Source organism: Gymnodraco acuticeps, unplaced genomic scaffold (assembly GCF_902827175.1).
Source record: "Gymnodraco acuticeps unplaced genomic scaffold, fGymAcu1.1, whole genome shotgun sequence".
In the NCBI taxonomy this organism is placed as follows: Eukaryota; Metazoa; Chordata; class Actinopteri; order Perciformes; family Bathydraconidae; genus Gymnodraco; species Gymnodraco acuticeps.
The window spans coordinates 325,972-338,574 of NW_022991632.1; the positions used below are offsets into that span (position 1 = coordinate 325,972).

The 12,603-nt window shown below is 39.4% G+C and overlaps 2 protein-coding genes across 2 annotated transcripts; one reads left to right on the forward strand and one right to left on the reverse strand.

Annotated features, from left to right (window-relative positions):
• Positions 1–709: 709 nt before the first annotated feature.
• Positions 710–5,083, forward strand: cdk2 (cyclin-dependent kinase 2). Its single transcript, XM_034198407.1, has 7 exons — positions 710–1,410; positions 2,108–2,185; positions 2,284–2,404; positions 2,513–2,683; positions 3,181–3,282; positions 3,376–3,579; positions 4,144–5,083. The coding sequence occupies exons 1-7, from the start codon at positions 1,295–1,297 to the stop codon at positions 4,246–4,248; spliced, it is 897 nt and encodes a 298-aa protein (XP_034054298.1). The 5' UTR covers positions 710–1,294; the 3' UTR covers positions 4,249–5,083.
• Positions 5,084–6,187: 1,104 nt separating this feature from the next.
• Positions 6,188–9,862, reverse strand: olfml3b (olfactomedin-like 3b). Its single transcript, XM_034198379.1, has 3 exons — positions 9,727–9,862; positions 8,700–8,985; positions 6,188–8,120 (listed from the first exon to the last, which is right to left on the reverse strand). The coding sequence occupies exons 1-3, from the start codon at positions 9,823–9,825 to the stop codon at positions 7,336–7,338; spliced, it is 1,170 nt and encodes a 389-aa protein (XP_034054270.1). The 5' UTR covers positions 9,826–9,862; the 3' UTR covers positions 6,188–7,335.
• Between the last annotated feature and the right edge of the window lie 2,741 nt (positions 9,863–12,603).

The following is a 12,603-nucleotide window of genomic DNA, read 5'->3' on the forward strand; positions in this document are numbered from 1 at the left end:
AAGCTCAAATGTCCGCTGTAAAATAAGTGTATACATCTTTTTTGTTTAAGAATAATTTATTTCCCCCCCAGCTTTTACACCAGTGTGATATAAATAGGTCTAAACCATGGTCTAAACCAGTGAGGGTGGGCCCAGATACACTGACTGCCACTAGAGGGGGCAACTGTATTTCCCCTTCTTTACTGTTCAGAAAACCTATTTTAGAAAATAAAAATGTACATGTCTTCACTGTCTATGTTCAGCTGTTTTAATTGTATCTATTTTTTATTTAAATGATTCACACTTGCAGTACATTTCCTTATTTGATTTCCTAATTTCCTTTAATGTGTGTATGCACAAAACACCATACCATTGAAAGTAAGTGAATATTCCTATCTTTTGGCAAAAAACTTGAACATAAACGTATCCAAATATGTGAAATAATTATGTGCTTTTAATTTCCTTGTGTTGTGAGGCACCAATTCAAAAACGTTGTTTGATTCACTAAATTATTTTTCTATAGACCAAAGACCTGTGATTCTTATGTCTTTTTATGACACCCTCGCCGTTTACCTATTTTATAAAGCACATTTTAAAAAGCCCTTTTACTTGTAGTATGATACAAGAAGTTTGAAAAGGTTATTTTGCTAATGAAAATAAGAAAAAATATCCCTTCCGTTCACGGCGGTTATGACGTAAAAACGTAATCTTCGTGTCAACATGAGGTTTGTTTTCTGACGTTTGATTCCTTTTCCGTTACAACACGATCTCTTCTATCAACGTGAACCGAATTACAATAAAACATCGAACTAAACTCAATTTACACCTTTTTCTAAATAAACATTTCACACACGTGTCTTCACCACATCGATTCACAAGGAAGGCTCTTTTTGAGCAGTGAACTGGGAACACTCTTTAACACCGCCTGGCTAAATCAGTTGAGGTGTCTTGAACACAAAAACGAACGCTCCTAATGTAACGCGGGAAACGCTACTGTGTTGTTTCTCCAGAGAAAAAGAGCCGCCACGCTAATCAACATATGTGGGGGTATTATCATCACCAGGTCCAACAAATGACATGATCCGACAGGCTTTGTCTCTGATCTGAGGAAGTTAATGGTAGACAGGACCGCCGACTGTGTTTTGTTTCCGGACCGTTTGAACCCGGAGCAGCCGTTAATTATATGTCGGTCCCCGCGCTGCTACTTAACGTCTTTCTGTGTAGCCACCGAGCAGTTGTTAGCTCCGACACAAAGAGAGAGTCCTGCTAACGAGCAAAACAACAAAGAGAACATCCTCCACTCTTGACCGGTAACATGGATACGTTTCAGAAGGTGGAGAAGATAGGAGAAGGGACGTATGGGGTGGTTTACAAAGCCAAGAACAAAGTTACCGGAGAAACTGTTGCTCTGAAGAAAATCCGCCTCGACACGTAAGTGAACTGTTGTTTGTTATCATCTGCATGAGCTAACGTCACTGTAGCTAACACTACTTTTACTTAAACTGTGATGGAAATGTTTTACTCAAATTCAAAATGGCTTTTAGGCATGACCGTATAAACAGTCCTGTCATTTATTCAAGGTTGTCATCATCAGGTTGTGATAGTCAGAGTAAAGTTGCAGAGCTTTTTTTAATGGACAAAGATGGTATTCAAGCTAAACAATAGTAGGACAAAGAGGACTTGCAAGATGTGTAATTATTACAGTTCATTAGTTCAGGCCCTACTCATATCATTCCCTGCACATAAAAGCAGACTTCAGCAGGTAGGGTTATTCATTGACTCCCTCTTTTTGGTTTTCTGACATTTGTGACGGACTTCAGTAGCAAAAGCTGTGCTTATCTTTTTCTTTTGTTAGCTGTCAGTGATAATACACTGATCTATTTAAAGTAATGTGTGCTGTGCCAGTATTAGCACCTGCTGATTTTAACTCTGCTATTCCTACACAATGACGTCCAAGTTATTTATAGAACAAATATAAAATCTATAATTAATTTAAACCACTCTAAAATAAACAAACGTACCATGAAAATCACCTGAAATAAATAACTGAAGTTAAAATGGCAACCTTATCATAACCTGGGATAAGTGATTGAGCTTCAGTAACAACCTGTTCATTTCTTTCTTTCAGGGAAACAGAGGGTGTACCAAGCACTGCCATCCGGGAGATTTCACTTCTCAAAGAACTCAGTCACCCAAATATTGTCAAGTAAGTCCCTTATGTTACAGCTTTAAGCTAAATCTCAAGATTCTCCTGTTACTTGTTTCTGTCAGTTTTAAGCCAACCTGTGGGTTGACACGTTTCAGGTTGAGAGATGTGATCCACACCGAGAACAAGCTCTACCTTGTGTTTGAGTTCCTTCATCAGGATCTAAAGAAGTTCATGGACTCCTTCACAGTCGCTGGTATCCCACTGCCTCTGGTTAAGGTACATTTCCGCTACCTTTGCAAAGCAGATCTGCCTCAATCTCAACAAGAAATCAAAAGCAATTTGACTAACCTGGGCGTTAATATATATTTTTGTGTGCATTTTTAGAGTTATCTTTTCCAGCTGCTGCAAGGCCTGGCCTTCTGCCACTCTCACAGGGTTCTTCATCGAGACCTGAAGCCCCAGAATCTCCTCATCAACGCCCAGGGGGAGATCAAGCTCGCTGACTTTGGTCTGGCAAGAGCCTTTGGGGTTCCCGTCCGCACTTACACACACGAGGTAACGTAACTGTTCATACATCAACACGCTCCTTCCAGTTATATGGTTTCAAATGTATTTTCAAAACTAGAGATGCACGGATTGCAATTTTCTTGGCAGATCTTCTTTCTCTCTATGGACCATGATTTACCACATCAATTTATATTTTTGTCAGAGATATCAGAGAAGAATTTATGGAATTTGTATTCCATAGGCTAATGTATATGTAGGCCGTTTTTAGGACAACAACAATTTGTACACTATGTATTTATTTTTCTTCTTATTTATATACAACTATTTATGGATCAGTATATATTTATACGGTGTGTTTATTATTCAATTATATTTGTGTGATCGGCATTTTGTACAACTTATTGTCTGGTAACCAGTCACAGTTGATCGATCAGTCCATTTCTATTCTTGCCACACCCAGCAGAAAAGTGCTCTTGATCATGTGTTTTGGTTAAGAAGAAATCCTGTTTTCCTAAATACAAACTTGCTTCCATGATATTTCTCAGGTGGTAACACTTTGGTACAGAGCTCCAGAAATCCTCCTGGGCTGTAAATACTACTCCACAGCTGTCGACATCTGGAGTCTGGGCTGCATCTTTGCTGAAATGGTAATATGAATGCATGAAGCCTGCACACGACCCGTAATGGATTATATGTAACATCCAACTAACAGACTCGCCTCACTTTCCTCCGCTGTGCAGCTCACCAAGAGGGCCTTGTTCCCCGGAGACTCAGAGATCGATCAGTTATTCAGAATCTTCCGCACCCTGGGCACGCCTGATGAGACCGTCTGGCCTGGAGTCACATCCATGCCCGACTACAAACCCTCCTTCCCGAAGTGGGCCCGGCAGGATTTAGCCAAAGTGGTGCCGATTCTTGATGAAGATGGAAGAGAACTGCTCGGAGTGAGACCATTTCTCTTTCATTCATATATTCATTTAGCCCGGATTACATCTGTAAAGGAAGTTGGTTTTGTGTATTTGTTTGTGAAGTCCGCAAGATCAAAACATGACGATATGCTAAAACATTGAATACATCTAAATGTGGCGAAGTCAGTGTCTCAAAATAGTTTGTGCCTCTTACACTCAAGCATACTAGTATATGACACCCTTATAGTAAATCTGCTCAAATCGGCTGATTAATTGATTCAATGTGATTTGTTTAAAATATCTAGTTTTGTTAAATGAAAAACCCAAATGTATTTAGTATATAATAAAACTGAAAAGCAAGGAATCTCCATTTTTATGAGCCCAAAAACTGCATTTCCCGAAACAAAAATGTGTACAAAAAAATGAATAGCTTATCAATATAGTTGGTGGTTATTTTACTGATGAGTCATTGTTGCAGCTCTAGACTAAAATGAAAAATCCCGTTATAGAGGTTAATAAAACCATCAATTAACAAATCATTAGTCGCCGCCTGCTTCACAGGCACAGTGTTTGACTGTATTTCTCTTTTCGTTCTTGCAGGAAATGCTGAATTACGATCCAAACAAAAGGATATCTGCCAAAAACGCCCTCGTACATCGATACTTCCGCGACGTCACCATGCCAATTCCTCACCTGAGACTCTGAGCAGGATAGGAGTTTGTTTTAATGCCAACAATGTCTGAGCAATAAGGACCTCCTCGCCTCATCTCCACGACTGGAATGGACATAAAGCGGACACTACGGGACACGTTGGATCCTTTAATGGATGTTTGGTCACACTTAAAACCAGCTTTCTAAGGCGGTTGACCTCCCGAGATTTTCGCTGTGTTTTCAGCCATGATGTTATAATAGTTACAAACATTTAACTGTCATTTTCAATATAATTATTCTGCATATTTTTGTGCAACTGCCATTTTGTATGTTAATGTTATTTGTGATTGGGATAGTCCTCTGAGTGACTGCAGGTCGACTGATTCTCGTAAACTGCCATTACATTTCCCACATTTTAGGATGTCAAAAGTGATATAGTTAGTAGTTAGTTAAATATTATTGATAACGTTTGTGGGTTAGTGCAAAAAAACAAACGTCATGCTCTTAAAGATTGAGCAGCAGCTGAATGAAAGATGTGAGCGACGGTTGCATCTTCTTTTGATCTAAAACCGTTGGGGCTGAAACAACACGATCTTAAAAGGTTGATTTTCTTGCAGTTCAATTCTTTAAAGTTGGGTCTGAAGTATCTTGAAGTGATTTTATAACAGCACCTTTGGTTGTTTAACACACAAATGTTTGTTGGGCGTTTGCTGGCAGGATTACAAACTGAAGTTCTCAGCGTAGTACATACGGTTGTCCCTGTTGTCATTTTACAGAATTTAATGTGCCGTCAAATCTTTCTTACTCTAGATTTTATTGAAACGTAATAAATCGTTTTTTATGGATGTTGTTTATAGTTTGAAAAAAATAAACTGGTTTAAACAGCTGATGCACTTTGTCCGTGTGGAGGGTAATTTTAGTCTGAAGGGCGACAGAGTACGTCACAGTTTGAGTTTAAGTGAACAATGTTTTCTTGAGTTCTAGAGCCAAGAGAAACCATTATGGTTTGAGGGACTCAAATACCATGGTTGTTCTGCAGGTCAAATATTTAATAAGAAATGGCTTTGTTAACCTGTACAGTCATTAAGATATATGGTTTATTCACGATTTGTCAAAATGTGAAATGGCAATGCCAATCAACTAACTGAATTATGCGACATCATTCACAAACGTTTAAGGTTAGTAGAACTAGCAAAGGACAACATGGGAAATGTTTTGTCTTCAGATTAGAACTCATCCACAAACATTGGTGTGTGGGAGAGAAACTCCCTTTGGGATGTTATCCTTTACAGACCATTTACATGCACAAAAGCCTATATAACTCACACAGGAAATGGAAGTCACAATAGGGCCCCATTAAACATAACATTCCGGTTTTAAAAAAAAAGATTAACATAAGTGTTTCATATTTATCATACTCTGCAAACTTGTTTTGTACAGTATTTAGATTCAACTGTATTGTCATTGCACAGAGTATAAGTACTAAGACAACGGACTTAGCATCTCACCAGAAGTACAAAACAGTAGTCAAGTGCAGAGTGATGTCAATGAAATACGACTAATCAACAAACTGAAAAACATTTTATTTGTAGTATTTATAAGCCATAATAGTCAATGCAGGTCACCTTCAAACCTTTTTTTGAAATTAAGAAGAGATGTTCAGTAGAGAACGTTACCTTGGAAAATCTGACAATAATGAATTGCTGTAGGCCACAGTGTGTTTTCTCATGTGACCACTGAGGGGCCCCAAAGTCTAAAAGGTTTACATCTCACTCAGGGGATTTTTCTGCTTCGATGTGCACACAGAATATGACAGACTCACTATGTTAATTGGTGTTGCAATTTATTTTCACAATGACCAATAGTAAAGAGGAAATAGGAATAGATGATAATGGGGAAATATCATATTGTAAGCAAACCATATCAAATAGATATGTTATAAATTAATAAACAATTGCATTACATGAGAGGCATAATTCAAATAGTGGTGCTCTTTGTCAATGTTGTTTTATTTAGTAAAAAAGCAAAGGCCACAAAATGCCTATGTGCTCCACTAATTCAAAAACAGAAATATAACAGCACTAGCCAGCTAGCTGTTTCTTTCACGTATCATAATGTGTTTTATTCATTGTATCTCTGAGGCTGTCTGCCTTGGCAACAACATCGTTGCACTATACATGACAACACCATAGATATTGACTTTGATAGTTATTGACGTTTTTAAACAAGCTTGACCCTAAAAATGTAAAGGCTGATGAACTAAAAAGCTGCAAAATGAAATTTGATGAATGTTACATTTTACCACTACATTCTGAGCTAAGCATTGCCTGTTATACACATTTTAGTAAGTGCAGTAAGTTAACGGTCCAGTCGACAAAGATAAGATTCAGGAAACAGATGTGGAAATATGACAACAATTCTCATCAGATTTTATAAAAGTAAGTTTGGTTTTGGAGAGTCAGACTCTAAGCCCAAAGTGATTGTCTATGATGAAGTGTTGCAACTTTGTCGTTGTCAATGTGCATTATTAAAGAAAACAAAAGTTTAATACAATTGTTGAGACTATTTAATAATAATAATAATTAATAACATTTACTTGTTACATTTTAAAAGTCTGGAATTAAACTGTTATAAAACTGTATGTCACATTGACAAAACTGAAAGCAATATATTACCAGATTGCCTTGCGTTTGGTCATTAACTGGTCCAGTCGCACTTCATCATTTTATCCTATTAGACATGTGTTCACAATTGTCATGATTAGCATATAACTTGAGTTTGTGAGGTCGCAGTGACCCTTGGCAACCCAAATTGAAATCGGTTCATCATTGAGAAAGTTGACGTTTGTGCCAAGTTGGAAGAAATCCCCTCATGGCGTTTTTGAGATTCGCATTTACAAGAATAGGAACCCAAAAGGAATGAAACCCAATACATCATGGTCATTGGATGACACAGCGAAGTTAATTTCAAGACTGATTATTACCGCTTTGAAACCAGTCACACCTTCTAAAGTTGTGCTACATTATGCATAAGCATTGTCAGCAGTAATATGAAGTACACATGATTTGTAGTTAAGGACCTATACATTGTTTTGGTGTGTTTGTGGAAGTTTTGGGAGGATGGTTTAAAATATTATTTAGCTCAGATTTCTAGTTTCTTTTTCATGACAAGCTTGTAGAGGATCTGGTAGCCGTCGTCCCAGGCGTAGAGCAGCTGCTCCTGAGGGTTGTATTTCAGACTGGAGTGAGCTCCGTAACGCTTTGGAAAGTAAACCAGTGATGCTTCTTCGTTGGTCACCATGTCATTGATGTCGAACACACACTGGATTCGTGAGCGCCCGGGCTGCTTGGTGTTGTAGACCACATACAGAGTGCCACAGATGATGAAAGCCGCCTCCGCGTTCTCCCTCGGACAGTTTGAGTCCCACATTTGCTCAATGTCCAGCGTGTTGGCATCCATTTTGGCCATAGAGATGTACCTCTCATTCTGCCGCGTGGCGTAAATGGCCCACAGGCCTTCCTCGTCCACAGCCAGGTCCATCACTGTCTCTGGGGTCAGGCCGTACACGGGGAGATGGTCCTGCACTGGAAACACAGCGCTGTCCGTCACAGAGCTGTTCTTCATGTCATATTTAACCACCATCATCTCCTCTGCCTGGTTTATATAGTACGCGTAATTGTTGAAGACAACGTGTCCTGTTCCCTTCCAGGTAGACGGCAGCTTCAGGTTCTTGGCCAGAGACATGCCCTGCGAGCGAGCAAAGTCCTGAACGGAGGCAAACTCGTGGATGGTGTCTTCGTCTGTCCCGTTAAAAATGTAGACCTTCCCAGAGCCCCTGCCTGTGTCTTTGGTCCACATGCCCTTTGGCCCTCCAACTCGCTTCAAGATCTTCATGGCCTTTATGCTGGAGATCATGTCACTGCAGTCTGAAAAGGAGAAGGCAGCAGGCTTTATTTGACAAGTGACAACTGGCACGCATGCTGACATGGTTTACATTGCATTAGCAGTTAAAGATCTCATGACTGCTTTTAAAGGAATAATGTTTAGGTCAATAAACTTACCGGTATGAGCACTAAAGTAGCTAAAGGGCTTGAAAGTTGAAAAAGTCACCAATAGAACATGCGGAACATGAAGTTGCCAAGAAAAGTCCAGCATTTAAAACCATACCCTGTGATTTCTAGTCTTCAGTTTCTGTGACACAAAAATAGATCCCAAGTCGCAGCATTTAGGCCTTTATTCCTATCCCAGGAACTTAACTTAAAGTTTGACTTCACTCTTGAATTACAAAATGGAGAAAATGTTGTCTTCTTTCATTTGTCTCCTCTCACGCCTAGGCCTAATATTCTTCTGTAATCATAATTACTGTTATATATTCAGAAACTTGAGAATATGCTTACTTTTCTCCATTTCAGGTTATTGTAAATGCAGCCCTTGTTCCATGTTCATCCCCATTAAAACTCAACGTGTGTTCTGATGAACAGAACACACTTCACATCTCATCTCACCTGATAGTTTTGAGTACTTAGCCTTCTGCTTCTCCTTCACCAGCATCACCTGCTGCTCTATCAGCTTGTCGTCGATGTCCACACACGGCTGAGCACCGTTCTGTGTCTCCAGGTAGTCCAGCTCCCGCTCCACCCGGTCCACCCTCGTCCCCACACCGTCCAGAGTCACCCTCAGAAACTCTTTCTCTTTATCCAGGCTCTCCAGCTGGGACACCATCTGTTGCTTCAGCTCCCTCAGCTCCGAGGCGTAGCGGGCGGTCTGCTCATGCCACAAAGAGATCCGGTCCTGTTTTCACACAAGGTGACAGATCATTTGTTATTATTTTTATTATACAAGCTGTCTCACTTGTTTTTATCTAACCTGGTTGTCAGTAGTAATGTGAGCCATACACAATTGTCATTTCACAGGAACTGTAAATACATCAAGGCCATCATTTTATGTTTTTTCCAGTCTAAATAAATAGACTGAAATTGAAGGGTATAATAAGTAGGAAGCTCATCCTTCAAACAACCAGGTTCCAACCGCACGTGGCAAGTTTCCTCCCTGCTCAAAGGCCTTTTTAGCAAAACACTGACTCATATACCAGCTCTCTCTCTCCTCAGCAGACCCTGACCTCTGACCTGCGGAGCAGGAAAAGGAAATGAGATTTTCTCCACAGGTCTCAACAGTGAAAACATAAATTCTGGCATGTGTTCTTGTATGATAACAAATAATCACTGTTTTAAAACATCATCATGATACTTCATTTTACACATTTTAGGAACCAAAAAGCGTTTCCATAATGTGACGTTAGGAAAAATGCAATGCAAATATGGACTCTTCTAAGTTGTAAACACAGACAAGGAGCTCACAGAGCTGTATTTTCCAGCCTTTTCCTCAGGATTTGCCCACATCTGCATTTCATTGCCAATGCCCTGTCCCTGGAAGTTTCCCCTCAGAGGGACTCTGGAGCGCAGGGCTCGACAGGGAGGTGCAAGGAGGCACAAGGAGGTACAAGGAGGTAAAGGGAAGTAAAGGGATTCTTACCTCGATAGTCTGCAGCCTCCGCTCCAAGTAGTCAATCAGTGCTTGGTGCTGAGCGCTGGCAAAGCACGCCAAAGTTACCAAGACAACAAGTACTCTCATTTTGTGTCAGCCCGGTGTCCTCAGCTCCTGGAGAGGTTTTGACTGGAGCGGAGAGAGAGAGAGAGTGGAGGAGCCAGCAGATTCCCAGAGGTGGGCTGGAATGTTTCAGAAGCTGTCTGGGAGGAGCCAGAAACATCTGGGGAAGATGGAGGAACACAGACCCTCAGTGAGACAAGACACTGCTTTCAATTTTCACTTGACCTTTTACCTGATTGACAAACAAATATACAAATTCTGCTCAGAGCGCTCCAGGCTTCCCGTCCCTCCCTTCGTCTCTTCTTTCCTCTCATGCATACACAAAAGGAAATACTGCATAACTGCACAAACCTTGTTCTTTTTAAGTGCTTGTGATAGTTTCAGATAAATACATAGTTTCTTTGTTGCAGGGCCAAGTGTTGCCTTCTGTTATTTGTAATGGTTTTGAGCCGGCCATGAAATGTTTAAAGGTATATATAGGCTCTGAGGGGAAGGCTGCTTTTTCCATAAAACACAGGACATCAACGTTACGGAGGAGGAGGAGGCGTAATGTGAGTGGAGGCAGGAGTCATAGAGGCACTGTGTTATGAGGAAGACTATTTACTGTCTACATTAAACTCTCTAGCAGCACAATGACAGATTTTGTATAACACAATATGAACTAATCAATGCATTTATTTTCACATGAAACATTGGTGAAGGCAGATCTTGTGTCTTATCTTGTTTAAGTTGCTTTTGGTCCTTTATTCATGCTCTCATTATGTAAATCGTGGTAAATTGACTTTGCAAATCAAAACAGTATTATTTTTATTCTTAACAAAATATGATGCAATAGTTTTGCATTTTGACATTTTCAGCATCCCTGCAGGATGTCTTTGAGCTCCTGCTCGTGCCTTTCAGCACACAGCCCATTGGCACTCTTTTTAAAGCATGGTGGTTTGTTCTGTATCACTGATGCAATCAGAGCGGGAACTGTGACTTATAACATCTGCTCTCACCTCTTCAAAAACACACTCCTCTAGATGAAGAAATATATAAGAGCTTTAAGAAGTTAGAACGTTTCTGAAGCTTTGACATCACAGATATAAAGCTATATATATTTATTTAAAACAACATGAAGCCTTTATACATTAAGAGATCCACAGATATACAGTTGAATTCACAGAAGTCACACTCCACCTTTTTCTTAAATCATGTATAAAATAAGTGGAGTGAGTCTTTAAAACTTTAAACATGACTACAATGACAAATCTGTTCATCAAATGTAACTGAACCAAGTTGACGTGTTTATAATCAGGCCACCTCAACTTCATACACAGGAATAAAAGCACCTCTGATGATTCTGTTTGATGCTGCTACAACCAGACGTCCATTGTATTTGCCATCTTTTATAATATGGTAATTATTTTTCGTGGTAGTGCATGGCACCTTTATGACTTCTTTACGCTGTACCGTCATTGAATAAGGTTTGTTTGAACAAGGATTTGATTATTTGAATATACATCCTTTTTATCATTAATTTAGGTTTCATTACATTAACAGGTGGTTATGAAACAGTGTGTGTGTGTGTGTGTGTGTGTGTGTGTGTGTGTGTGTGTATGTGTGTGTGTGTGTGTGTGTGTGTGTGTGTGTGTGTGTGTGTGAGTGAGTGAGTGTGTGTGTGTGTGTGTGTGTTATTCATGTGCTGTGTATGAAAATGATTCTGAGGAGTGACTGTGTGTTTAAGGAAAACAAAACAAACACGTTGAGATTGTCTTGTGTGTTGACATGCACGCTATGAAGTAACGTACATATTATTAGTTATTGCATTATTTATACATTAGTAACAATATATTTTCCTCATTCCTTTTCTCTGTCAAAGCCTGCCGCTTAAATAACCCACGATGCAGCTTGACCTCTTCTACGCTCACTTCTGTCTAACTCCACAACCCCAGATTGTTTTATTTTTCAAAGATGTACTCTTCAGACCTTGGGCTGACCATTGTTTAGTCTACAGTAGTAGTCTTGTACTTACTTGAGTATTTCAATGTTTTGCTACTTTGTACTTCTACCCCACTACAATTCAGAGTTAAATGGTGTACTTTTATTCCACTACATTTACGCAGCTTTAGTTACTTTGCAGATTTGGATGAATGATGTGAAATATAATCAACTATTGAATCAGACTTTAGTTACACCTGGAGTACAAAGCTGGTACAAAGCTGGTACAAGCTACCCTGCAGTATTCAAAGTCATTACAACTAGCTACACCTTTACCAGCTCTGATAACACTACATATAATATGTATTATTCTGAAATGGACCAATTGGCAGAATGAATACTTTTACTTTTGATACTTTAAGTATATTTTGATGCTAATACTTTTCTACTGTTACTTGAGTAACCTTTTGATTGCAGGACTTTTACTTGTCACAAGAATATTCCTGCACTCTAGTACTTCTACTTTTACTCATACCAGATCAGAGTACTTCTCTGACATCTGCTTTTACAGTATATGTCGCCATAGAAACCCATCTCACTGTATATAAACCATTCTTCTCAAAGCCCATTAGCACTAATGTATTATTTAAGAACATTATTTCGACTCATAGTTCATACCGTGGTGGTACAGGGCCGAGTGTAAAATATACAGACAAGATGGCGGGGGTCAGAGTGACAGTGTGTGTTTGTGCATTTGAATATGAGTCAATCCTTTTTCTTTCAGAACATTTGCCTACATGATTGTGTTCCTTCCTTAGTGATTGGATAGAATACCGTGTGAGGTCCTGAAAGATGCAAAACACAGGCAAATGATTTAAAGGC